The following is a 27,011-nucleotide window of genomic DNA, read 5'->3' on the forward strand; positions in this document are numbered from 1 at the left end:
ACCCAAGGCGCGCTGCCTGGCCGCTCTCACTTCGCCAGCGCCTCCCGCGCCTGCTTTCGTCCTGGGTCCGCGCGTGTTCCTGCTCCATGGCGCTCCTCGTGCGGCTGCTGACCCTGGCTCTGGCACTGGCTCTGGGCCCCACCGCGACCCTAGCGGGCCCCGCCAAGTCGCCTTACCAGATGGTGCTGCAGCACAGCCGACTCCGGGGTCGCCAACATGGGTAAGCCCCAGCGGTTCCTTGGTGGGCGGTGCAAGGAAGGACAGGTCGCTGAACTGCCAGTGCACTCTGCTGGGGACATCATCGTGGCCAACCTGAGTAGCAGGGAACAAAGCCCGACGGAAAAGCAGCCAGTGCACCAAGAGACTAGCCCTGCGTGGAGGGAGGAACTGTGGGATATAATGAGATATGGGGACCCAGTGGAATGCTTCGTGCTGAAAGGATTGGGGGCGCTGGCCAGTGGCCACAGACTCAGACCAAAGTGCATGAAACAGCCTAGGGGACTTTCAGTCTCCTCTCCTTACTCTAGGTAAAAGGGGGCGTTGGCAACTCTCAGCACAGAATTCCCATCACCCTGAGAAGGTGTTTACTGCAGAGGGGAATCCCAGCCAGATCCCACTGTCTAGTAAATCCAGGTGTGAGCCTGGTCACACCAGGTAGCAGGCCCCCAAGTGCCCACAGCTCCTGTGCACCTGGCATTGCTCTGCACCCAAACACTCATGCCCAAACAGTGCTTTCTGGCCACCAGACCAGTGTGACACCTCGTAAAGGAAGAGCAGGAAAGTTCACTTTATACGTGTTAGACACATCGGGTCCTACAGGGCCCCAGCCTGTCATGCAGGGTGCCCTGGAGCCAGCATCGGAATCTGTCTTGAAGCCATGGCCAGTTTTGTGAATGTGAACCATTCGTGCTTCAGATACTCCTCTGGGGCACCACAGATGTGTGGGCTTCAGGAGCGCTGGCCGCGGGTATGCCCTGATGAAGATCCTGGCCCAGGCCCAGGCTGTGCGGTACTTCTACACACAACCAGGCCATGGCTGCTTCAAACATAGCCCAGCTTTGCTGCACGTCCAGCCTACCTGGCTGCACCAACATGGTTTATACTGAGGAAAACTATGTGGGAAGAGAGAAGAGGTCCGGATGCCCCATACCCCAGCTCTCCAAGAGACTAGACAGATCTGTCCTCAGACTTTAAAAACACCCACGTGGCTAGTGAGGGTTGGCTTTGTAGGCTCAGACAAAATCGCAGGCCCCACACTGGGTATGCTCTGAACTTGGGTAAAGGCTGCCACTTTTAGGGAGCACTCACTCTTCTGCATGTGGATTTCGGGTCTCTTATAGACTCCCGGGTCTCAGCTTGGGGGAATCAAGCTGCTGGGTGCAGGACTGACCACTGTGCAGGGCAGAGCCCAGCCAGGCCATGCCATAGCCACACTCCCTCCAGAAAGGAAGGTGGCAGTGCAGAGGTCCTGAGGTCATTTACTGCTTAGGCCGTGTGCATGGAAGGTTGGGAGGGCAGATCCTAAAAGTGCAGATTTGAAGTCTCAAAGCCAAACAATGACAACTGGAACGATCATCCCTGCCTGGGTCACCTTTGGTCCCGCCGCCTTTCTTGCATGCTGTATTTGGGTTCAAGGGTTCTGTTTCTCCTTCCTCTTAACCACTAAGAACAGCACACATGTGTGCATGCTACAGCATTGTCATCCAGAGTAGCAATGTCACAGCAACATGAAATCTCTAAAGATACCACATAGATCCATCGTTGAGGCCAGGACACTGATAGGAAAACTTGAATTTTTTTTTTTGTTTGAAAACTTGAACTTTTAAAAACCGGTGTGGACCAGGGAAGTGGCCCCACTAAGGCATTGCTGCTAAGCCCGATGACCCACATGGAATGAGAGAACCAGCCTCTCAGGAGCTGTCTTCTGCCCTCCACACACTCACTGTGGCATGTGCCACCCACCTAAACACAAAATGAATAAATGATTTAGACCAACATCTCTGAGTGCTCCTTGCGCTGAGTTGGATGCCCTGTGATAGGCTGAGTGATGGGGAGATGACATGGACTGAGCAGGGCGATGCATTCCCTTAAAGCCAACTGCTCCTGAGACTGGGGCAAGAGGTGGGCAATTTAGGGAGACCCTGTCTCAGCATAAATATAAGGAAGAGCGCATCAGCACCCCTTCCTGAGGGAAATCTGGATGCCCAGGCACACAGGCCTTGGCAAACGGGCAGGAACTGTTGCATTTACTCTGATCTAACTGTCCCTGAAAAACCACGGGACTGCCTGGCCTTGCACGCATGGGTGTGGTTCCCTGTGCAGATGGATAACCTTGTACCAGTTCCAGTCCTTTATTCAAAGTGAGAGCTGGAATGGGGGGAGGGATTTAAGGACGTGCAGGGTGTCCCACGAGGGAGGGAAAGGACCCTGTACCTAACTCTGGGCAACAGTGCACAGTCATCTATCACCCTGATGTATTTGCTTCCCCATGCCCCTGCCCCCTGCACGGTGAGAGCCACTGCAAAATTCTTATTTTACAGAGGGTGAAATCAGCCTATGCATGCCAATACAGCCTTAGGATGCAAATACAGAAAGCTGGTAGGAGGGTAGGGGTTGCTTGGTGGTCTCTTGGCTCCCCGCTGTATCTGTGTTACCGTTGGAGCTGGCATTCTAACGTAAAAGTGAAAGTGTAGCCACAGGTTTGAATGGCACCAACAGAAACTGGATGAAAGTTCTAGAAGTCCTTGGTTTTCAGACACAAGTCAAACAGCAGGGATGCTGGTCTTAGGGCAGAAGCCCACAAATGGCCTGCTCGTTTTGATTACATTTCAGTATAGATTTCCTGTGGACACAGCTTACCCCCACCCCCAGCCTCTGCTCCTGTGGCAGGGGCAGTGCAAACTCTCTCTGCCGAGGAGAGGAATGCTGGAGCCAAGTCCACAGAGACTCGCTGAGGAGCCGCTGGCCGCCCATGGAGAGCTGTGGGGAATTCATCCACAGTAATTATTTCCTGCTTAGCTGGACAGGAGAGCTGGGACTGTTCAGCAGTAAAGATGATTTGGGGCTGGAGCGTGGCTGGTGGAAGCTCTTCGGGGGTTATTCAAGGACTGTGAAACATGTGGATCACTGGGTGGAGAGTCTCTAAGCACCTGAGGAGACCCAGGAAGCTGGGCTGACCCAGCCTTTACCTGAGTCACCCATCAAGCTTGACTTCTCATGGTCATCACTTCCCTAATGTCAAGCCCGCTGTGCTCACTTACTGCTGTCCCTTGAGCAACAGCAACAAAAATGTAGTTTTCATATGGAGAAGAAACGGGGAGGAAAAAGAAAGGGTCAGAACAAACAGCCACCCAATCACCCAACTGTGGACACTGTCCAATGGTGAGGTGGTAGCCACAGATCCCCCAAATCCTATGCTCATCAAAGGAGTCTATGGATCACAGTTAGTTGTTAGTTAGATAGTTAGTTGAAGCAGAGTCCAGATTGTTCTCAAACTCACTGTGCAACCCAGGTTCGCCTTGAACTCAGAGCAATCCTCCTGCCTCCACATTGCATTTTAAGGTGTTGAGAGTTGCTATTGAAGAAACTGCCCACATTTGGATGCGCCTGATGCTGTGGGAACATGAAAATCTTGTGGATACCCTCAGTCTGTTTTCTTTGCTTGTCTGGCTTACAGTTCAGTCAGATGGCTGCTGCCTGCTCAGAAAGAGGCTCACCTTTGTGACCACAGACGGCAGCTCCCTTGCCCCAGGAGCTCCAAAGAAGGTGCCACCATCACCGGACCTGAGCACCACTCTGGTTGCTCAAGAGAAAAAGATACACTCAAATAGCATTCTCCAGAATGCTGAAGGCTCCAGAAGGCTCCAGAGAAACATTCTCAGCAGAAACCCAGGGAGGTGGGGTGCTTCTGCTTTTCCACAGTTACTGAAGATCTTTTTAAACTAAATTTTTATAAACTGTTTCCACGAGCCTGTTTCCCCACTGACTCTAACCAGGCCGAGAACTCTTGTCTTTGCGGCTCTTTTGAGGATAATTGGAGAGAGGGAACATCATGACATATCAGTCACGGGGTCTGTTTGGTACCTAGCACAAAATAAAGGCAGCCCCTCAGGTTAGAGTCTGGAAAGGAGGGTGTTGCCCAGGAACTTCCTGTGGGGAGTGGCTCTGAGTACTGGGCAATAGAGAGTTAAGTGAGAGAGAACTCACTGTCAGTCCTGACAGCCTCTGGCCACTCACCCTGCTTTACAGGGTGGATACTCCCAGTGTGTCGTCCCAGGAGCCAGGCAGCTGGTCTAGACATGCAGAGCGTGTCTGTTTATGGAGCTGGCTGAGAAGTGCTGGAAACCATCCGCTCTTGACAACGGGACCTGTGACACATGCTGGGATGCCAAGTCTGTGCCCAGGGCAGGTACAGAAAGAGGGAGTCTGGAACATCCCAGCAATATTGCTTGGGTTTTGCTCATTTTCTCAGTCTGTAACACATAACCTCACTTTTTAAGGTGCTTCCAGGGAAGGATGCTTAGTGTGTAAGACAGACTCGAAGCATTTATTTGAGGAAAAGATTTTATGGAAAGGAAAGATGTATATAGACGATGCCAAAGTTTACCCCAAACCACCAAAATGGCCATGTCTCCTCTCTCCAGACAGCTCTGCTAACCATAGGAGGTCCACATGATGGGACAGACCGCACAGCGACCTCAGTGTAGGCTGACTTGCTGACCATCTCGCTCACACTGTTGCTCTTGTTTCCAGCCCCAATGTATGTGCTGTGCAGAAGGTCATGGGCACCAACAAGAAATACTTCACCAACTGCAAGCAGTGGTACCAGAGGAAGATCTGCGGCAAGCCGACGTGAGTATCTGTAGCCGCCCAAACCATTGCCTGCCAAGGAGACCACAGTGTGTGGTGTGTGTGTGTGTGTGTATGAGCCAGCTGCCAAGGAGGCCACACTGTGTGTGTGTGTGTGAGAGAGAGAGAGAGAGAGAGAGAGAGAGAGAGAGAGAGAGAGAACCAGCTGCCAAGGAGGCCACACTTTATGTGTATGTATGTATATGTGTGTGCGTGAACCAGCCACCAAGGAGGCCACCCTGTGTGTGTGTATATGTGTGTGTGTGTGTGCATGTGTATGGGGTAGTTGCCAAGGAGACCACACTCTATGTGTGGGTATGTGTTTGTGTGTTTGAGACCCAGCCATTAAGGAGGCCACGCTGTGTGTGTATGTGCATGTGTGTGGTGTGTTTCTCTCACTAAATGAATCGACTATTCAGAGGAGAAGCTATGTGACTCTGGGAATGAAAAGTTGTCGGTGAACTTACCCCAAAGGTCAGCCAAGGTAAACACTTCTGAAAGTCTCCCTGTGTCTAGGAGTCACACAGGAAGCAGCGTAGCAGATTGAGACTCAGGCTCTGACCCCAGCTCCGACCCTGGCTGTGCCACATACTTGGGGAGGGTTCATCTTTTGAACCCTCAGTTGCCACGTGGGCAAAATGGACAGAGCAGAAGGACCTGCTGTTGACCGGAGGGTTGAGTTGAGCAATATGCATAAGAGGAGGAATAGGGCACCTGGCGCATCATAGCTACGAGTCCCAGAATATACAGATGTAGACCACATATGCAGAAGGTGTGTGGTGGTCACAGTAGGTCTTGTGGGTGCCTCCCTTCCTAACCTTCAGAATTGTAACGCAATAGATTTGTAGTATTTTAGGCCACCGAGTTTGGGGTAATTTGTCACGACAAGCTATCAGAAACTAACAGCCCTCGCTGCTGTGCTGATAGCTATCACGGTGGGGTTTGATCAGCTGTCTCATGCAGGCCTTTACTTTTGATGAAGTTATGTTTGTTAGAGTATAACTGAGCTTCCGTTTTGTCATTTCTGTGAGGGTGTTTTATCTCTATCAGTTTGCTTTAGAAACTCCATGCTGAGTACTTAGAATACACCCCGCATGGAGGTACTTCATGTATGTTTGCCAGTTCAGCCCCCATAGTCATTCTCTGGCCAACTAGTGTGTGGTTACGAGAGAGAGAGAGAGAGAGAGAGAGAGAGAGAGAGAGAGAGAGAGAGAGAGAGAATACAGCACATGAGAATACTGAGGCGCTAGAAGTCTACACATCCTACTGACAGCCATACACTGAGAAATGGGGAGGTCTGGCCCCTTTGTACCATCCCCAAGGGGAATCCAGCCTGGCTGCTAGGGTCAGCAATGCCACAGGAAGCAGGCTAGGATCTAGGTAGACTGTCCTGAGGTCCTGATTCTCTTTTTTACAGCCCCAAATCTGTAGCCAGGGTCCTAGAAACAAATCCTCTTGAAGTCAGAGACCTCAAACCAGAATTACTAGTTGCCTCCTGGGGTTGGACTTCAAATCTGGTGGTCGTTATGATGACTGATAGAGAGTGAGAACCAGGACTTCTCCCCAAGACAATGGGTGTGAGATCTGGGGGACAGTCAGCATCCAATGGCCACCAAAATGTACTGCTGTCCCTATGGAAAATTCCATAAGCCTGTGTTCTGAAGTCACTTCATATCTCCCTAGGCTCTGAAAACCTCTGTGGCCAAGGCCTTCACTGGGCCACAGTTGGTTAGGAGCCCCTATTTTTCACTAGGAACTTCAAGAATCAGCTTAGTCTCTGTCCAAGGGACGGCTCTTAGAAAGTGAGCCACTTCGGGCTGGCAGTCCATGGGGCATGCCAGAATCTAGATGCTGTAACTGTGTGCTTGCTCTGTGGTTCATCTGAGGCAGGGTGACACAGAGTGTCCCCTATCCCAGGAGACTATGCTCCATCTCCATCTCCATTCCTTACTCCACCTTCTCTCTGAGCGTAGCTAGTCTCCTGCGGCTTGCAGCTAGAAGAGCAGCAAGACCCATGCTGTGCATTTGGGGGAGCAAATGTTTGGGGGAGAAGGTAGTGAGACTTCTTCCCCACTCAATCTAAGCGACAGGCAGGGGACAAAGCACCCCATACCTTGACCTTGTGTTGACATTATCTTCTTACATTCTTTCTTCAAATCAGGTCTGTCTCTCGTTTTCCTTTTGCCCTAAAAAGCTAGAACAAGGTGACCAGTAACTCATTACCCTAGCGTGTGCGCTTAATCTGGTCTGAGGTTTTTATGTACCACGCTGTGTGTGGTCAAGCCAAAACTGGAAGTCTTTAATCAGAATCTAACTGATGAGACAAGATACAGAAACCAGTAGCCTGGTCCTTCCTGAACTGGGGACATTCAAGGAGAGTGCCCATAGTTTCCGTTGTTCTCTACTGGGTCTAGAGAGCAGACTGAAGTTCTGTGCTTACAAAGTCTGCACCTTCTCCAGGGGGAGCCTGTGTAGAATGGAGCATGGCCCAGGGAGGGTGGATAGCTCACTGTGAGACCGCCAGCTCACAAAGTCCTGGTTAAGATTGTTCCAGTAAGCTGCTTTCTCTGTGTGTAGTCTCCAGCTAGCCTCTGCGACCCTGGGCCTGAGCCGGCTGGTTCTGAGAAGGGCTTATGTGGTCTGGACAGCTAGGAGCATGGAACCTGCCAACTGCAGAGGCCTCTCAGCACATAAGGCTGATGTCCTCAAACGAGAGCCTGGTGTATAACTATACTCCCGGAGAGATACCTGGAATGGCTACCAGTGAGCCCAGGAAGGAGGGCTCTCCAGAGTGAGAGGATTGGAAGTCTTCACAAAGAACTGTGCTTGGTTACAGCCTATGCCTAGAGGAGGGCTCGCAGCCTTGAAGATAGAAGTTCTGCTGTGAGGACACCACAGTCCTCCACAGAAGCCACCCTGGTATGAAAACAGGGTGCTCTCCAGTCCCCATGAGAGTTAGGTGCAGTGAGCCCAGCAGAAAGGCTTTGCCATTCACACTCAATTCTGGCTGCTTCCTCCGAATGCTCACATGGTTGAGAGCAGTAGTCAAGGAGTTAGCCTCAATGAAACAGGAGAAAGCCTCCGTGTGTCTAGGCTATCAAGGACCCCTTAGCCCATCTTGTCCTGTCCTTCTAAGACTGCTCTGCCTAGGTCTATCCCGTCTTCACCAGCCCCCAACTTTCCACTTCTCCCCATGTCATTCTCTAACCCTCTTCTACACGCATGTACACTCATGTACACATACACTTTGGTGGAGGGGGGGGAAGTATTTTATCTTCACTGAAATCCTGGAGAGGCTACCCAACCTGTTCAGTTGCTCTTTGGTGTGAGGGGACTGGAACTCAGAAGCTAACATTTGGGGAACAGAGTCTATGGGAGTGTAGCTGGGCACTCCAAGTCATGGAAGATGAAGCAGTGTGTTCACAAAGGGGCCCAGAGAAAACTTTGTGGGTGGGACAGTTTTCCCCAAATGCTTCTCTAACATCGTAGGTTTCCACATTGGCGCTTTGGGAAAGTGACTAAGTTGGGGTGATGGCTTTATCTGATTGCACCTCCCCAACTCCAGTCACAGAACCCTGGTATTGTTTTTGTGTTGTTTTTATTGTGTGTGTGTGTGTGTGTGTGTGTGTGTGTGTGTGTGTGTGTGTGTATGAGGAGATGGGTCCTGGTGCTTTGGGCTCAAGGCTTGGGAGTTCCCTGGATTTAGCTGGGAGAAGCTGGCAGATACTGTTTTTCTTCGAGAGTCTTTGCCCCTTCAAAGTCCCTCCGCTGTCTGGGATGATCACCCTGAGGCTGAAGTGGCATCATAGAACAGCTGCTTGAACTGTGCCCTACTCTGTGGATCAGAAAATAGAGACCACAGAGAGAAGTGGGCTCCCAAGGTTACCCCACTAGTCACTGAGGGATCCTAGGTGAGTCGTGTCATCCAGGACGGCTTCTTCTACCCCTCTCTGCCTTGACAAGTTCTTTAGCAGCGGAGATGGCGCACGTTCAGAGGATAGCATAGTGGGTTGATCATTGTCGGCCAGGCTGTGATCTCACCGCCTGTTTAAGGAACCAATGGGAGGTGTGCGGCAGAAGAGGGTGCAGGAGGGAGAGGGAGCAGGGCACAGAGGAATGTATAGCTTGTCACTCCTCACTCAAGGGGTCAAGTGGGGGCTGGGGGATGGCGGGGGGGGGGATAAGTCTAGCCAAGTGGCACCTGTAGCTCCCTGGCCGTCTGAGAATCTGACACATCCCCTGGGTAGCAGAGGACCACGCTTCATCCTCACTCAACTGAGTCTTTCCTGAACCGATTCCAAATGAAGTCTCAGGAGCCAGCAGCCTCCTCAGCACACACCCCTCCCCCCAGTGCCACAATTCTTCCCGCCTGTCTGCCTCTTTTCTGATGATGTCATCCCCGAAGAAAAGGACCGGCAAATCTCTTGTAGAAGAAAGGAAGGGAAAACTGGATTGGTTGCCTTTGCCGCCAGGCCTTGGGGGAGGGGCGGGAGTGGGGGCTACACACCTGTGGGCAGCCTTCAGCTCTGGGCCTCGGGCTCCTTGGCCACAGTGTTATTTGAGACTCTCTCAGCTTCGGGGCTCCCACAGACTATCAGGGTGGCTGAAGTGTGCTTTGTGAAGTCCAGACAGCAGCCGGTGCCCCACAATGGGCCCTTGGAAGAAGGAGAGCACACAATCTTTAGTTTTCTGAACCACTGAGTTTAAAGCGCCCTGCACTTCTCCTGTCTCCTGTTCATCTGAGTGCAGAGGAACTTGGCAGCTGCTGCTATTGGCTGCCTCTTGGAAAGGCAATGGGAAGGTTGACGATGAGGGCAGGTGGGGGAGTGATTTGTAAATAATCATGAAGGCATTTTAAAATTGAAACCATAAACATGTTTTTAATAAGTTTCTTTAAAATGTAAATGAATAGCAAACCAGGTGTCTTCACGTGGAGGTGCTCTGTTTGCATTTGAAATCTGGTGTGTAAAAGCCGAGCGGACACAGTGATCACCAATGTCCTGCCTTTCGGGCTACTCAATCGAGTACTGGAAGAGCAGGAGAGAAACAGAGACCAGAGCCCCTCCACCTCCCACACGTGTGTTTTACATATGTGCTGAGACCCAGAGAAGAGGTGGGACCATGGGGAGGGTATTGGGGGGGGGAGCTCAGAGACAGAACCAGCACAGGAGTCCTCCCAGCTCCTCCCCAGAACACCATCTATCCAGAGCCCTGTGCATGGTTGTTGGAGGTCATTGAGGGTGACTTATGGTTCTGTCAGGGCTATTGAGTGTGCTGCCTTCACCTGGTTTCCCGGTTGGTTGGCTGCTGGTGTTGGCGACCATCAGAAACAGGTTACAAGGCTGTTGATGATGCTCCTGGTTGCTATGCTTGTCGCCCCTGGGAGAGCATCCGGGAGGAGGAGTAACGCACTAAGGGACACTCTCCTGTCTCTATTTCAGAGTCATCAGCTATGAGTGCTGCCCAGGATATGAAAAGGTCCCGGGAGAGAAAGGCTGTCCAGCAGGTGAGTGAGCCAGGCCCTGCCTGTGGGTGGATGGGATGGAAGAGTTACCCTCTCTCATCTTTTACAATCATAGCTTGGTGGGGCCTGTGGTTGAGATGTCTCTTCTGTGTGTTCCCTGGGCCATGAGGTGCAGAGGACAAAGGTGGAAACAGTACCTGTCCTGCGCTACTCCTGACCCTCAGCAGCAGGTGGAGGAAAGGCCACTCCACTCTGCCTAGCCTCTTCTCCGTGGTTACAGGCTCTAGCCTTGTCGTCAGTGGCTCTCAGTGGTTACAGGCTCTGACCTCGTCGTCAGTGACTCTCCATGGTTACAGGCTCTGACCTCGTCGTCAGTGGCTCTCCGTGGTTACAGGCTCTGACCTTGTCAGTGGCTCTCTGTGCTTACAGGTTCTGGCAAAGATGGCAAGATACTTGTGAATTTTACTAGAACCTTCACTGCCACACAGCAACTATGCAGGGCTGGGTTTTGTTTTAGCTTTGAAATCCAAGATAGCTTAAGATAGTTTCTTTTTTTTTTTTTTTTTTAAGTTTTATTTATTATGTATACAGTGTTCTCAGTGCTTTGCCTGCAGGCCAGAAGAGGGCACCAGATCTCATGACAGATGGTTGTGAGCCACCATGTGGTTGCTGGGAATTGAACTCAGGACCTTTGGAAGAGCAAGCAGTGCTCTTAACCACTGAGCCATCTCTCCAGCCCCTTAAGCTTAAGATAGGAACAGGAATTTAAGAGGGAAAGAGGTTTAATTTAGTGGCAAGTTCATGATGCTATAGTTAGTGTGGCCATGGCTATGGCCTTGCTAACCGAAGGAGAAGGGCAGTTGAAAAAATAAAAGGGTATAAGGATGTTGGCCTATAGGGGGGGACTTAACTTTGAGGTGATCATTTCTGATGATTTAAATATGGACTTTAGTCTGTGTATGTGCATACATCTGCTATCCCAGCTATCAGAAAACTGAGGCAGGAGGATCACTATGAGCTGAAAGCCACATAGTGAGTCTGTCATAGAAAGCAAATAAATAAACACATTCCAGTTGCTGTCTCAGGGGACCCTTCTCAACTGCAGACGGTTCCTGAAAAACACACGAGAGTCTTGGCAGATAAATTTACAGTTCTTTTGTTCTAGCAATGGTGTTAGGGAACACGTGGCAATAGCTGGGAAGATCGCAAGGCTGGTGTGCAGTTTCCCGCCTGTTTCTACCCGCTTTATCTGAACACACAGAAACAGAAGCTCTGCTCCACTGTTCTTAAAACACTTAGGAGCTGCCCATCAGGCTGGTCCACACAGGGAGGCATTTGACCTACTGGGTGGTTCTGCGAAGCATGTGATTTTAAGCATCTCCATCCATAGACACCTGAACTTTTCCCCACTCTTCCCCCTTCCTCCCCTCTGCAATTGTCTCCATTCTTTCTGACGAAGAAGCACGGGCAGGTGTGTGTCTCGGACGGACTCACACCCGTCCCTCTGTCCTCTGCCTCTGCAGCTCTTCCGCTCTCTAACCTTTATGAGACCATGGGAGTTGTAGGATCAACCACCACGCAGCTATACACAGACCGCACGGAAAAGCTGAGGCCCGAGATGGAGGGACCAGGCAGCTTCACCATCTTTGCCCCTAGCAACGAGGCCTGGGCTTCCTTGCCTGCGGTAAGAGGAGCCTTCTGCCCAGGGCACTCATCCTGGGAATCGCCTTTCTCCTGAGACCTGGGCACACAGTGGGATTCTTCTGCTGGGTCAACATCCTTTCCCTTCACCCCTGAGGGAAAGTTAAAGTGGAGTTCCCAGGTGCCTTCCAGGGGCCCCATCCTCCCAATGATGCTCACTAAAGGAGGAGCAATTGGCGGAAGAGGGGTCTAGGTTCCCTTGGAGCAGGGGTTGCTGCCTCTCAACTACTGTGCCCTTTCTTTCTAGGAAGTGTTAGACTCCCTGGTAAGCAACGTCAACATCGAACTGCTGAACGCCCTCCGTTACCACATGGTGGACAGGCGGGTCCTGACAGATGAGCTGAAACATGGCATGGCCCTCACCTCCATGTACCAGAACTCCAACATCCAGATTCATCACTATCCTAACGGGGTAGGGGCATCCCCAGTTACTCAACGCTGTTCTCTGTCCATAGCGAACCCACCTCTGGCCCATCGGGGTGTTTCCTTCTAGGGTTCCGTCCTGTAATTGATAAACCGTAGACACGCCCTTGCCTCTGGGTCTTCTCTACAGACCCTCCTACTTCACACTGCTCCTACCTGTGGGCCCACTGTTTGCCCTTCCCACAGCCCTCTCTTTACTCATCCTTGCTTCTTCTCCGGGCAGATTGTGACAGTGAACTGTGCTCGGTTGCTGAAAGCTGACCACCATGCGACCAACGGCGTGGTGCACCTCATTGATAAGGTCATTTCCACCGTGACCAACAACATCCAGCAGATCATTGAGATTGAAGACACCTTCGAAACCCTTCGGGTAAGGCCCATGCAGGGGGCAGTTGACTTCCCCAGAGGGACCTGGCAGGGTGACTTCTGCAGGAGGACATGAGGATGTCCCAAGTGTGGTTAAATGGAGAAGATACTATGAGCACTGGGCTTGACCCACTCTGAGAAATGGCCCTGTTGTAACGCTTCCCTTTCTTTGGCTCTTCTGGATAAACCAGCGATCTGTCACAGTAACAGCAGGAATCCTCTGAGCCTTAGGGCTGAGCTATGAAGTCCAGAGTGTGAGGGCTCACCTCCCTGATTCTACTTCCCACACAGGGCACTATTACAAATGTCTTGTCAGCTGGCACTGTGCTTTTAGGCCATATGTCACAAGCCTGGGGCCTCATACATGTCCCCTGGACCACAGACCTTGCAGAGAGGCTGTGGTGTGACTCAGGATTGTAGTCCAGACTCCCAAGCTGGCTCCTGACTGCTCTGGCTGAAGGCGTATGTCTAATAACTGGAAAGGCCAGCGGTTTCCTGTTGGCGCTGGCCACACAGGAGGAAGTGAACAAGGGCTGCCATGTCAGGGGTTTTGCCTGATTCAAGGAGAACTTCCTAACCACAGAGCACACAAGAGGGAGTGGGCAGCCCCTCCCTGGAGATCTCCAACACAGAGACAAACACACAGCAGCATGGGCACAGAGGGGCCTCAGCGTCTGGGGAGAGCTTTTGGCTGGCTCAGGGGGCCCCAGGGAGTCTAGCTCTCCAAGGGCTTCTCCCTGCCTTTCTTCTGGGTCTTCAAGGAAATGGTAGTCCAAAGTTGACAGGCAAACCTTCATTATCAGCACAGAGTCCCATGAGTAGCTCCCTCTTACTGTGGGATTCGCAGAAAAAAAAAACAACTTTTTTTTTCTCTTTCTTATTCCCTGTCAGCCCTCCCTGATACCCATTTTATTCCTTCTAGCATGAGTTTCTAAAGCCCTGTCATTCCCCAGGCGACAGGGAACAGAGCGAGTCAAAAGGCTGCCATTCTTTCTGAGGGTCTAGATAAGACGTGAACAAGGCAGGGCAGGGTGATGTCATTGGGGAGGGTCAGCGAATGAATGGCAGGCAATGTAGCCCAGGAATGGGGGCCAGGCTTCTTTGGAAAAGATACTCTTAGCAGAAGGTTCTGAAAGATGAGACAGCCCGCGTTTCACAGCCCCACTACAGAAGCACCGCTGAGGTAGGGAAGCCTGGAGGAAGCTTCCATGCCTTCCAGACCAGCAGACCTACTGGGGAGCAGTGAGAAGCAGCTCTGGCTCTTAGGACACTGTTCTAGATGTGAAGCCCTGAGTCACATGATCTTTGCACGCCATCATCGCCCAGAAGGGATCATTACTAATTGTGGAATTAGAGCTGGGAGACATGACAGTGAGGTTCATATTCATCTGGGGACCTACGCCAAGAGGAATGGCATTTTGGTCAAAGTTTGAAGGAATAGGAGTAGAAGACGTGTAGAAAGAGAGGAGGAGGGACTGACTATTGGGATAAAGACCTAGAGGTGGCATGGACTGACGTCTGTCAACACCTGAAAAACAGCCAGTGTGGCTGGAGCATGGGCCCAGGCCTATGGAGTTTGTGCTAAGACAGAACCTCGGCCAGGCTTCTCTCTCACTTGGGACTTCTCTAAGTGTCTCTAGTCCCCAGGGAAGGCATAGCCAGGGTGTGTGTATCTTGCCAAGTAAGCATATGAAACACTTGTCCTCCTTGCCCGCGCAGGCCGCTGTGGCTGCATCAGGACTTAATACCCTGCTGGAAGGTGATGGCCAGTTCACACTATTGGCCCCAACCAATGAGGCCTTTGAGAAGATTCCCGCTGAGACTTTGAACCGGATTCTGGGTGACCCAGAGGCTCTGAGAGGTGAGCACCTTCAGCTCATGTTGCTGCTTCCTGGGTGCAGCCCACCTGAACCCCAGCCTATGCTGATGCCACAAGAGTCGTAAAATCCACTGCAACCCTGGTTTATAGTGTTCCCAGTGGCCATGTCTCTGTGGAAGCCTAGCAGACTCAATTCTGAGAGCCCCTAGCTGACCCTGGCTAAATAAAGGGAACATAACTAGAGTGGCCAAAACTGTCAGGAGGACGTATGATGCTTAGAGAGCTTGGGAGAATCGGGTGTGGGTGGCCGGAGGTGGCATCCTTCAACTAGAATCATCTTGGTGACCTTTTATATCTTCCTATATCTGACCAGAGGCTTCATGGGTAACCAAAAATATTAGTTAGGAATCAGTAATGGTCAGTGATTTCTATTGCTGGTTCCATCTTTCAGTTCCTAAGTTAGACATGGAAGGTAGATTAGGAGTGGTCCACTCTCACCTCACCAGACCCCCTTTAGTTCTAGAACTTCTGAAGGATCACTAGCACCAAGCTGCCCGGTGACCCTCTAGATCCTGTAAAGTGCACATTCTTCCTCCCAAACGTCACTAGGCGTGACTTCATTTAAGCCAGCCTTGGCAGCGTGCCATGTAAGGAGAAGGAGCCCCGTGCTTTGCAGACACCCTGTAAATTTAAACTCGAGGACAGGGCAGGCATGGGAGGACAGGGACACTTCAGAAAGCAGAGGTGGGGACTGTGCCTAGGTGAGTGTTGTCCTTTAAGATACCTGTCCCTGGCTCAGATCTGGGGTTCTGCAGTGAATACAGTCAAAAGTGTGTCTTTTAAGGGAGTTAAAGTCTGGTAAGCACCCGGCTTCCAAAGAAGCTGCTGAGGTGGGATCCGGTGAGTGCCGTGTGGAGGGCAGGGCTGGGGTCCATGGCCTCAAGGGCTAGGAAGCTCCCCGAGAGGGATGTGGCTGCATCTCTGCACACATGCCTGAAATGACCAGACTACAAAGAGCAAAGGTTTCCTCTGGCTCACAGTCTTCCATGTCTTATTTCCTGATCACTTGACCCTATGGTTTTCGAACCTGTGGCTTTGTGGGTCGGGCACTAAGTGACTTAAAGGCCTCACAGTAGCCCTACCTCTTAAAGTTGTCACCACCCCCACTGGTACCACCCTGGGGCCAAACCTTTAACACACAGGCCTTTGGGGAGGGTGGACATTCAGCATCTACAATGTAGCATGCACTAAAAGATCTTTTGTAAAGGGCACATTTTTTATATTCATTGATATTGGAACTCATTATAGACCCCAGATCGAGGCCTTTTGCTTATCTGCTTCTTCTATGCCATAACCAGTTTGCTCCAACCAGGGCCCTGCCCTCTGTTGCTATAGCTACAGACTTGGAGGCAGAGGGCTGGGTCTACATTCACAGTGCCCTGTTTTGTCTCTAGATGGTTGGCAAATAGTCAGGAAGTAGGCCTGGGCTGGCGTATCTTGTCTGAAGCCTGACTTCTGTCCCTGTCCTTCTCACCCCTACATGACCATGCTTCTCCCCAGGAGTTCAGTTTACTTCTCTAGGAAGTATGATCCCTCAAAGGCCTCATTCCTATGGGGTCTTCTTGTCGTTTTTAGGCAGGGCTTACTATGTAGCCTAGGCTAGCCTCAAATTCAAGGCAGTCTTACTTCTGAGTGATGGGATTACAAGCATACCACCATGCTTGGCCTGGCATAGTCTTTTTTGTCTCTTCTTTACTTACTGAGTTGGCTCAGTACTGGCTTTCAGGATCTGTTTCCAGCACAGTGGTGCCTGTCAGCCCCACAGCTTCCTCCTAACTGTGACAGGGCAGTTTTGGTTCCCACACTCAAGGATAAACTGAAACTTGCCTCTGTGGTGAAGCTGAGACAAAGGACCTTGGTGACACTGGAGAGTAGCGTCTGGGAACCTGTGGCCATGGGGAGGGGTGGGGCTTGTCCTTGGCTGGTCCGTGCTGCTGCTTTCTCTACACAGAGGTCATGAATGACCCTGAGACCCTGTTAGAGGTGTGGGTGCAGAGGCTTCAGCGTCTGACTACCCAACACATGCCTCCAAAGTAGACCCTAGACTTATGAGGGAGCAATGGGCACAACCAGCCTCTAAGACAGATCCTGGCCACTATAGGAGGCCTTGGGGTAATATAAACATAATCCAGAAAACAAGACATACAAATAATCCATACCTATCCTTGGGTCAGTTTTTATCATTGCTTGCCTCAGTCTATGTCTTATAAAGGCCTAAGACATAAAGACCATAGTATACCTATTGGAGGTTTCCTCTTCTCCCTGGTCCGTTAGGAGAATTTACCCTGAAGCCCACTGTTCATGAGCTAATGGCTGGTGTTTCTGTGTTGTGGAGAGGCTCGCATTTCAGGTCTAGGGGACAATGCTAATCTTATCTGTTTACTCATAAGGAAGATGAGATTTGAGGAGGCTAAGTGGCTGGCCCAGGATCCCACAGTTGATCAGCAACCAGGGGATTCAAACTCAGGCAGTGTGACCATAGAGTCCCAATGGTTTTAGATAGTGGTAGGCAAGAGATGGGAATGTGGGCCCTGTAATACTCCAGCAAAGTCCTCAGCCACAGGCAGGCAGGGAACTGGTCCCTGCAGAGGTCTCGGCAGGCTCTAGACCTGTGTCCTGTTCTGCCATAGACCTGCTGAACAACCACATCCTGAAGTCAGCCTTGTGTGCTGAGGCCATTGTCGCGGGAGTGTCCCTGGAGACCCTGGAGGGCACCACACTGGAGGTAGGCTGCAGTGGGGACATGCTCACAATCAACGGGAAGGCTGTCATCTCCAACAAAGACATCCTGGCCACCAACGGTGTCATCCATTACATCGATGAGCTGCTCATCCCAGATTCGGGTAGGTGGGCCTCAGGGCCTCTGTCCCGCGCAGATTCCTCCCTCCTCTGACAGCCCTGGTGACAGCGCCAGGGCTATGTAGAGTCCTTTGGGCCATTTCCTGCCCTTGGTTCAGCACACAGCCCTGTACCTACTGTGAACCTATGGGAAGTGTGAAGCTTTGAGCTTCGGTTCAGAGGTCCAGACACCATCCTGAGGCAACCAGGAATAAGTTAGAGCACATATGGAAGGAACGAGACACCATCGTAGAGTCCTTTCTGGCCTGCATCTTGTGGTTAGGCCCAAAAGGCCATTTGCTGATGTCACAACATCTTATTTCCTTAGAGAACCCAAGGCCACTGGCCCAGGGAAGATGACTGGGTGGGCTTTGGTTTCCATTCAGAAGGGAAACCAGTCTCTTCCTGTGGGAGTATCTTCAGAAGCAGCCACGCAGGCCATGCTGCCTCCTCCTCCACACCACCCTCAAACAGGCCCTGGCCAAGCCACCCTGGGGTCAGGGACAGTTCTGCCTGCTGCCAAGTGACTCTTACCTCCCTGCAAGTTAGGTTTTCTGACCACACAAGCACGCTGGGCCCCCCTGCATTCAGAGGGCTGGTGACTCACAAAATGAGGTTCCTGCTAATGCCTGTCCCATCTGGGGTGGACCATGGCATATACTCATGGCCATGTTATCTTTCGAACTCTGTTTCTCCCTCTTGCAGCCAAGACACTGCTTGAGCTGGCTGCAGAATCTGACGTCTCTACAGCCATTGACCTCCTCAGGCAAGCCGGCCTCAGCACACATCTCTCTGGAAAAGAGAGCTTGACCTTCCTGGCCCCTCTGAATTCTGTCTTCAAAGGTAGCGTGGAGAACACCTTCTACTGTCCTGTTGTCTCTGGGACAGCTGCCCCAATCCTACAGCACTGCCCTGATTTACGACAGCCTTGGAACCTTCCGCCCACCATAGCCCAAAGCAGATGTGACTCTCTCAGAAACTTTGGACTACCCATTGTTTATCTGAAACAGCCAAGAATGTACTGGGGACTTTTCCCTTCGGAACCCAGCATTTCGCTTCTGCCGAGAGTGGAGCAGGCTTCTGCTTTTTGTTTGCAGGGTCAACACCAGGGTATATGGGCAGAGGCCAGCTGAGCTGCCACCGTGGGGATGACAAGAAAGACCCTCTCCCCCGACTGAGGGCAAAAATACAAACACCCTCAGTGCCTAGACCTATTTTATTTTCTATAATAGAGGCCGAATGTTAAGGAATTTTGGCAGTCACCCTTATTTTCTGTCTCCATTTCCAAACCAAGGGGGGATGGGCTTTCTTTCTACTATATGTGCCTCATCATCCACTTCATCTCTGCGCACCCTTTGCTTGCAGATGGTGCCCCTCACATCGATGCCCAAATGAAGACTTTGCTTCTGAATCACATGGTCAAAGAACAGCTGGCTTCCAAGTATTTGTACCACGGACAGACATTAGATACCCTGGGTGGCAAAAAGCTGCGAGTTTTTGTTTATCGAAACGTAAGTTCTAGGACCTTACTCACACCCCTTCTTTGGCTTCAAATCTACAATTGTTTTTTAAAGTCCTCAATAGCCAGGAACTTATGTAAGAACTGGCTTCTACTAAAGGGGAAGTAGTTTCTGGAGAGGGCAGGATGCTAGCTGACACTTCCTTTCCTGCAGACTTGGAGAATAAGGCTCAGACCTAACTGAATTGCTGAGCACTGGGGCAACCTGGGACTCAGCAAGATGGACAAGTGGGAAGGGGCATGGAGAATTTGAGTCTTCCCAGGCTTATGCCAAGAGAAGCCCCATGAAGCTCAGACCTCTTTGATCCAAGACCTTCCCATATCAAACAGGAGGGATTGCTCCTGGCCTGGGATCAAACAGGACCATTTGGTCAAAGATGTCCAATGACCGGTGAAATCAACCAGTCAGCTACCTCTTGTCTGCCTATTTGATCTTTGTCAATGGACCTCGTGTGAGATTGTTGTTGTCACGGAGTCCTTATGCAATTTTAAGAACCCCTATGGCCACGCTTCCTTGTGGAACACTTCTGTGGGCGATGCCATTGCCACTGGCTCGGAACAAATCTGGAGACCCCTGCCTGAGAGGATAACCATCTCCCTTTCTCTCCCCCTCTTCTCTGCAGAGCCTATGCATCGAAAACAGCTGCATCGCTGCCCATGACAAGAGGGGACGGTATGGGACCCTGTTCACCATGGACCGGATGCTAACTCCCCCAATGGGGACCGTTATGGATGTCTTGAAGGGGGACAATCGTTTCAGGTAACCAGTCTCTTCCCAGGGCCAGGCTTCCGTCAAGTGGTCATGCTGGCCCTCATCTATTTTATCCAACTTCCCAGGGGTGACCTAATGTTAGTGACGCACTGGTGTGATCTTCCATGTTTGGGGTGTGGCAAGAATGAGGGTCTCCTTGAAACCTTAGGTTGGGAAGCAGGGCTCCTGCTGGTGGTATAATCTTCATACCCATTGTAAGGGGAGACGTTCTTATTACTACACAAGGGTGTCACTCACAACAGAAAGTCCCCAGTGAGCTGAGGGCACTGGTGTTAAGGACCTGTTGTGTTTTCCTCTTTCTGCATTTTATTTATAGGCGACTGAAGCCACCATGTCACTTTGCTTCCTTGCCTTGATCCTTCTGTCTCCAACTTGCTAGTTCTCCAGTGAGTGCTGTCAAGCCATGGGTTTCCTGGGCACTGGCTTCAGTTGCCTGCCCAAGGGCTGGGAGACCGGGCCCCTGGCTCTACAAGGTCACACTCAGCAGACACTGACTCTGCCAGGCTCAGGGACAGCCGTACCAAGTCCCGCCTTTCTCCTCCCTCTGTTCCCTCTGTCCATATTCCCTGTATATGACATTCGTTCTCGTTGGAAAGATGTAAAGTACACGGTCTCCCTCCTGCATTGCAAGAGGCCACGGAAAGCAAACTTATCTTCTCTGTTTGTCTGCAGCATGCTGGTAGCCGCCATCCAGTCTGCAGGGCTGATGGAGACCCTCAACCGGGAAGGGGTCTACACTGTTTTTGCTCCCACAAATGAAGCTTTCCAAGCCATGCCTCCAGAAGAACTGAACAAACTCTTGGGTAAAGAGCAGTTTAAACAGCTATTCCCATTTCCCTGAAATAGCAGTCTGTCCTGGCCATGGCAGGAAACGAGAGATGCAGGGCAAAGGGACTTAGTGATGAGGCCATGTTGTGGACATGTGGGCAGAATTAAGGGGACAGCAAGTGATGACAACAGTGGAAAAGGGTGGGGTGAGGGCAGGGACCAGGGAGACTCGGGACAAAGGACACAAAAAACACCAGAGCTATTTATGGTCATGATGGGGCCATGGCAAAGAGGGGTCCTGAATGTTCCTTCTTTTCCTCCCTTGGGCCAGTTGACTTTCAGCCAGTTGTAGGAGGGCAAAGGTGATGCCACTCAGTTTTCTTAGACACAGTGCTAAGCAAGCAGGAAATGAGCCGCTGAGGTGTGTGCTCTCCGCTGGGGAGCTGTGACGACAGAACTGCATTAAATGTCTTCAGAGATGGAAAGTCCATCTTGGGCAACTTCAGCTGAGGGTGGAGGCTAAGCGTGCGAGTGAGCTCTGGTGAGCTGCTGAGAACCTCTCTGAGCCTCAGTTTCCCCTTTAAACAAATGAGGGTGGCAACAGTCCCCGACTCACTATGATACGGATTAAATGTGGCACACGGGACAAGGCACACATATTCCATTAATAGTGGTGGGGACAGGGAGATGGGATGGGGTGATGGGCGTTACCTCTGATGTATACTCACCCTCCCAGGAAGGTGGGCAGGGGAGGAAGAAAGGAGCGCGAGGAAGCGGCTTAGCCAACCTCACTCAGAACAAACACAGTTTATGCCTCCCTTCCTGCGGGAGAACAGAAGGCTCAGGTTGCATCAGCAAGGAACTAAGTTTGTGTCCTGTTTAATTTTCCCGATTGCCAAGCGCATGCCTGTGTCTGCGCTGCTGACGCAGGTTCCTGAGAAGAGGGGAGAGGTTCAGTCTGCACATAAATGTCCCATCCTCTCTCAGCCTTCTAAGAAGGGATTATTCCCCAGGTGGCCTGTGCCTGCTCAAGTTCCCTCATGTTCAGCTGTATGCGAGGTCCCGGAGGGGGTGTGGGGAAAGTTTCCTAAACAGCCCTCAAGTCCTATGGGTAGGATAAATGACACCCAGGGAGGAAGAGTGGCCCTGGCGACTCCAGGGGACTGGCTTGACTTTGCAGCTCCGGGCCATATTTTTGTGGGAGGAGATCTCTTACCAGCTTCAATGTAGATGTTCAGGAGACCCTTACAGGTGGCTATAAACAGAGACAGCTTTAGTTTCCTGGCCGCCCAGACCCTAATAATCACACAGAAACTGTATTAATGGCAACACTGTTTGGCGAGCAGCTCAAGCTTATTTCTAGATAACTCTTATATCTTAAATTAACCCATTTCTATTATTTTGTATTTTACCACGAGGCTCGTGGTTTGTTATCTCTTACTTCTTGGGCAGCTACACGTCTGCCTGACTCCGCCTTCTTTCCCCCTCTATGTCTGCTTGGATTTCCTGCCTTGCTATATTCTGCCCTGCCATAGGCCAAACTAGCTTCTTTATCAACCAATGATAACAAAACATATTCACAGCATACAGAGGGGAATCCCACACCAGGTGGCTCCATCCCCCAGCACAACAAAGATGTGTTGTTAACCAGATGAACTCTCTGAGTTGTTTTCAATTTTCCTCTGGGTTTCTTGATCCTGGGGAACAGCCGCTCAAAAGCCCCGGGGGAAATAAGCCACTGGCTGTCTATGGAAGGATCAGGACCAGAGGGTAGCTGGCAGATGTCTGTGCTGCCTCTCATGTAACTTGGGAAAGGTATCGGGTGCCTGGCCCAGTTGGCAGAGAAACTGATGCGACTTGGAAGGGATATGCCGAGGAGGAAGGATGCGGCAGAGAGAAAACTGCCTCGGCCCTGACCTCATCGGCTCCGTGGCTCCTCCAAAGCACAGCTGTTGATTCTTTCAAGTCCTCCCTCCAGGAAATAGCTAACTCCAGCAGAAAATGCACTTGAGGGCATAATGTGTAAATATTTCACTACTGTGTTATAGTCGGCAGGAGCCACGTCGATGGTGAGGCATCCCAGATGCTGATGCTGGAAAGGTCCCTGGCTTTCCATGCAAATATTTAGCTCATGGAAGCATGAGTCATACGCCTAGAGGAGTATGGATTAACTCCTCAGCTGCCATGGAATCCAGGGCCAGCTCGCAGACAGGGCTGTCTGCTCACCTTTAGACTGATAGTGGGTCATGGGCTGTGCACACAGTGGGCACTTGGTACACACTTCTGCTTGTTCAATGAGTTGTCCTGCTCAGAAGAAACCACTGCTATCTTCTCTTGTCCCTTAACCTTGCCAGTTGCCACCCTGTGCATAACAGTGTCCCCCTTTTCCGCCATCTTACAGCAAATGCCAAGGAACTTACCAACATCCTGAAATACCACATTGGCGACGAGATCCTGGTCAGCGGAGGTATCGGGGCCCTGGTGCGGCTGAAGTCTCTCCAAGGGGACAAGCTGGAAGTCAGTTCGGTGAGTGAGCCAGGGGAAGGTTGGCTGTGTGCTGCCATGAAGTCTCTAGGACCCGCCTCGCCATGCACACAATTTTTAAGATGCTAATCGAACCTTCGAGTGTGGTTTGTCCAAAGAAAGAGAGAAAAGAGAAGCACCCAAGGGACACCAAGAAAGATTATCTATAGATGTGTATAGGAACTTCCAGATGTTCAGGGCAATCGGGCATCTGATGTTGATTGTGAAGAAGACCCTTAGAAAGTGGGAAGTGGTCCCCAAAGCTAGGCACTCACTGAGCTGTTCAGTGGCTGGCGTCTTAAGAGACTCTTTCGTCCTGATTCTGCTCTGGGCAGCATCTCTCGCCCTGTGGTGATGGTACCGCTCAGCTTTGGAGCTGGGTTCAGGGTGTCTCTACCTCAGAATGGGAACATAGCCAGCCTGACTCAGCAGAGGCCATCCGTGTGGATGGGAGCTGTGGCTCTCTGCTCCCGTCTCTGGATCGTTGGTGTCCCTTGCTCACCAGTTCCTTGGAGACCATGAGAGGAAGGATGGGAGAGAGCTGTCTAACTTGAGGTCACTCAGGGTCTTTTGGGACTGAGTTCCATGTGTTGGGATCCTGTCTGTCATAGGCACATGGGCTGTTCAGGAAAACATTTGCCCCGAGGAGATCTCCCCACCTATGTAGTTCGAGGGACTGTGTGGCCTTCCTTGCGCCTCAGCTCCTACTTCCGTTAAGAGACAAGCTCCATCCTTGCCCCGCATTGGGTGAGGGCAAGGATCCTAATTGCACCGAGCCTCCATAAGGCAGTGGAAGACTGCAGAGATTAAGGGCCGCCGCTCCCTAGAGAAGCCCTGCCGCCCATGCACAGAGTGGGTGTGTGGTCAGCAGGGGCCTGCAGAACGAGCAAAGCCAGTAGGCTCTGCATCTAACAACGGCTGTCTCTTCTCTTAGAAAAACAATGTGGTGAGCGTCAATAAGGAACCTGTCGCTGAAACTGACATCATGGCCACAAATGGTGTGGTCCATGCCATCAACAGTGTTCTGCAGCTGCCAGGTGAGATGCTAATCTGTGCTCCTCACGAATGGTGGCCATGAGCACGGCCTCCCTGGGGCTGAGGAAGAGTGCATCAGGAGTTATGGTTCCCAGACGACGTACTACAGAACTCGAGGGCCTATTTCTTAGTGAGCTGCCTGCTGTCTTACCCCAACTCTGACATTTGGCATCGTGTATATTTACATGGATGCTGGTGGCAGACAAGGCCCAGATGTGTGTGTGTGTGTGTGTGTGTGTGTGTGTGTGTGTGTGTGTATGCATGGCGACACTGGTTCCAGAAAGGGCTAGGTTGTGTGTGTGTGTGTGTGTGTGCGCGCGCGCGCGTGCATAGCAACACTGGTGGCAGACAGGGCCCAGCTGTGTATGTATATATGGACACTAGTGGCAGACAGGGCATGATTGTGTGTTTACATGGGGACACGGGTGGCAGACAGGGCCCAGCTGTGTGTCCGTTGAAAAGGTGATAGCAGACAGTGGGCTTCTCTTTCTCCCTAGCTAATCGACCACAGGAACGGGGAGATGAGCTGGCGGACTCTGCCCTTGAAATCTTCAAACAGGCATCGGCATATTCCAGGGTACGTAAGGGTACCAGTAAGAATGGCTGAGGAAAGCAGCCCTGGGACCCACCTTGCCAATGGGGGCAGCGCACCCCGAGTTCATGCCCGTAGCAGGTTGGCTGCCAGGCCTCTGAATGAGTCTTCATTTTCTGAGACTTGCCTATCCTCTGTGTGTGTGGAACTGGGCTCCCTGGCCTCAGCCCTGCCTGCCTCACTCCGCATCTCTCTCTTTCTGAGCTTCCTTGCTGGGCCCCCTGCCAGCTTAGGGTGTGGTGAGGGATCCTCTGTATGTTACTAAAGCTTTGGTTTCAAGAGAAGAGACTTCAGGATGGAGTCCTGACTCTGGAGGCTGGAGTTCGAACATGGCCCTCCACTTTTGAAGAGAGATCTCCTCCACAAGGGCTCTGAACTCTTACTTCTGGGAGATGCCCCAGCTGACCCCCACTCCCCGCAACTCTAAGCTTTGGTCTCAGTGGAAAAGCCTAACTTGCAATCCCCCAGGAATGTCTATCCTTTACATAAGACCTGGCTTGAAAGAAGCCTGGTACAGCCAAGGGCCACTGAGCTCACTGAGGGGGCTCTTTGGGGACCGTGGGTTCCACTTTTCCCTTTCTTTCCCCTGCTTTAGCAATTGTTTGGTGTAGAGATGACAAGGTGCAAAGACCCCCCCATATGCAGATTTAATGACGATATGTACTGGAAACCTCATGCCCTAGGCATGACACGCGGCTGCAGTCCCTCCCTGGAGGACCGCCACAAGTCCTAGACCAACTAGGGCTACATAGAGAGACCCTGGCTGGAAAAAAAAAGAAAAATGGAAGGAAGGAAGGAAGGAAGGAAGGAAGGAAGGAAGGAAGGAAGGGAGGAAGGATGGATGGATGTGGGTGGGTACAGAGGGAAAGACAGAGACGGAGGGGCCAGAAAGAAAAAAATGATGAAAAGAAAGCCTGACCTGCGTGTGTTTGTCCTTTCAGGCTGCCCAGAGGTCCGTGCGACTCGGTAAGTGTCTGAGTCTGCTGTCCCCTCTGGGCTAATGAGCCCGACAGTCCCTAGCAGAGCCAACCTGCCATCTGTTATCACGGGCCCGTAAGAGAAGCCTGGCCCTCAGGGTCAGAGCAGCAGGGTCAACTGGGGTCAGACAGGCAATCTAGTTTCCTTCTCTGTAACATGAAGATAGTGGGGTCGGGCTGGATGTGGCTTTGGCCTCAGAGAGCCTGGGAAGATTGCACAGGCCTTGGCAGGTCCCCACACTGAGAAAAACATCCCAAAATGACAGATGAAGAAGAACCCAAAAGATCAACTATTGAGTAAGACATGAAGTTCCACAAACCCCAAAGCCCCAGCTGTGTACCTGAACAGGAGAACATGGCAGAGGGAGGCCTCTCAGCCTCAGGAGATCCCAACTACTTGGTAGTCTGAGACAGGAGGATTGCAAAAGTAAGGCCTAGATAGGCTACGGAGTGAGTTCAAAGCTATCTGATCAATCTGGCAAGACCTTGTCTCAAGAATAAGAGAAAAGAGGGCCTAAATGTCACTCACTGTGAGAACATTTGCCATGCATGCATGTGGCTCCAGGCTCATCCCCTGGTATCCCCAAGATAGAAAGACTAAGCACCCAGACAGATGGTGGCACAGGAGACAACGGTGGGACCCCTGCATTTTACCGGCTTTTCGTGCTTCTTCTTTGCAGCTCCTGTCTATCAGCGGCTACTGGAGAGGATGAAGCACTAGCAGGACCAGCGAGGTGTGTACTGCAGCAGCTCCCTGCCAGTTTCTCCGTTTGTCAAAGAGACCGTTGGATGTTTTTGAAACCAAATATCACACTTCAACCTACAAGGGCAACACCGTTTGAGATCTGAGCCTTGGACGGGTAGAGAGGGGGTGGAGGAGAAACGGGCTCTTTTTAGCTTTCGGTCCCTCTAAGCATGGTTGTTGACCCACTGAATACACAGATTACCTGGCTCTGATGTCCAGAAAGGACCTCTCCAAAGCGTGGACTTTTCTGACTGTGAAGAGGGCCTGAACAAAGGGAACTGCAGCATTGCAGAGCTCACAAATGTGAATCAAGTGGCTCGGCATTCTGGGAGCCCTGGCATGTTTCTGTAAAGCTCTTGTACAGCCGGAGAAATGGTATCACTATAAGCTATGAGTTGAACTGTTCCTGTCAGACATGTCTTGTATCTACACATGGCTCGGACACTTCTATATGGCCCTGCCCAGGTAGAAAAGAAAGGGTGTATAGAACATGTAGAATGCAAATTTCCTGGGTGCGATGGAGCCATGGTGTGTTTGTGATAATAAAACCAAAGAGATATA

At 51.4% G+C, this 27,011-nt stretch overlaps 1 protein-coding gene across 1 annotated transcript; it reads left to right on the forward strand.

Moving 5' to 3' along the window:
• Tgfbi (transforming growth factor beta induced) lies at positions 1–27,011 on the forward strand. Its single transcript, XM_050144279.1, has 17 exons — positions 1–220; positions 4,753–4,851; positions 10,290–10,354; positions 11,836–11,996; positions 12,261–12,425; positions 12,660–12,806; positions 14,522–14,663; positions 17,312–17,524; positions 18,225–18,362; positions 18,885–19,030; positions 19,662–19,798; positions 20,483–20,613; positions 22,980–23,104; positions 24,036–24,138; positions 24,634–24,713; positions 25,670–25,694; positions 26,386–27,011. The coding sequence occupies exons 1-17, from the start codon at positions 87–89 to the stop codon at positions 26,424–26,426; spliced, it is 2,052 nt and encodes a 683-aa protein (XP_050000236.1). The 5' UTR covers positions 1–86; the 3' UTR covers positions 26,427–27,011.

The sequence above is a fragment of the Alexandromys fortis genome, unplaced genomic scaffold (genome assembly GCF_014885135.2).
Source record: "Alexandromys fortis isolate MF-2015 unplaced genomic scaffold, M_Fortis_MF-2015_v1.1 scaffold_1, whole genome shotgun sequence".
Taxonomy (NCBI): Eukaryota; Metazoa; Chordata; class Mammalia; order Rodentia; family Cricetidae; genus Alexandromys; species Alexandromys fortis.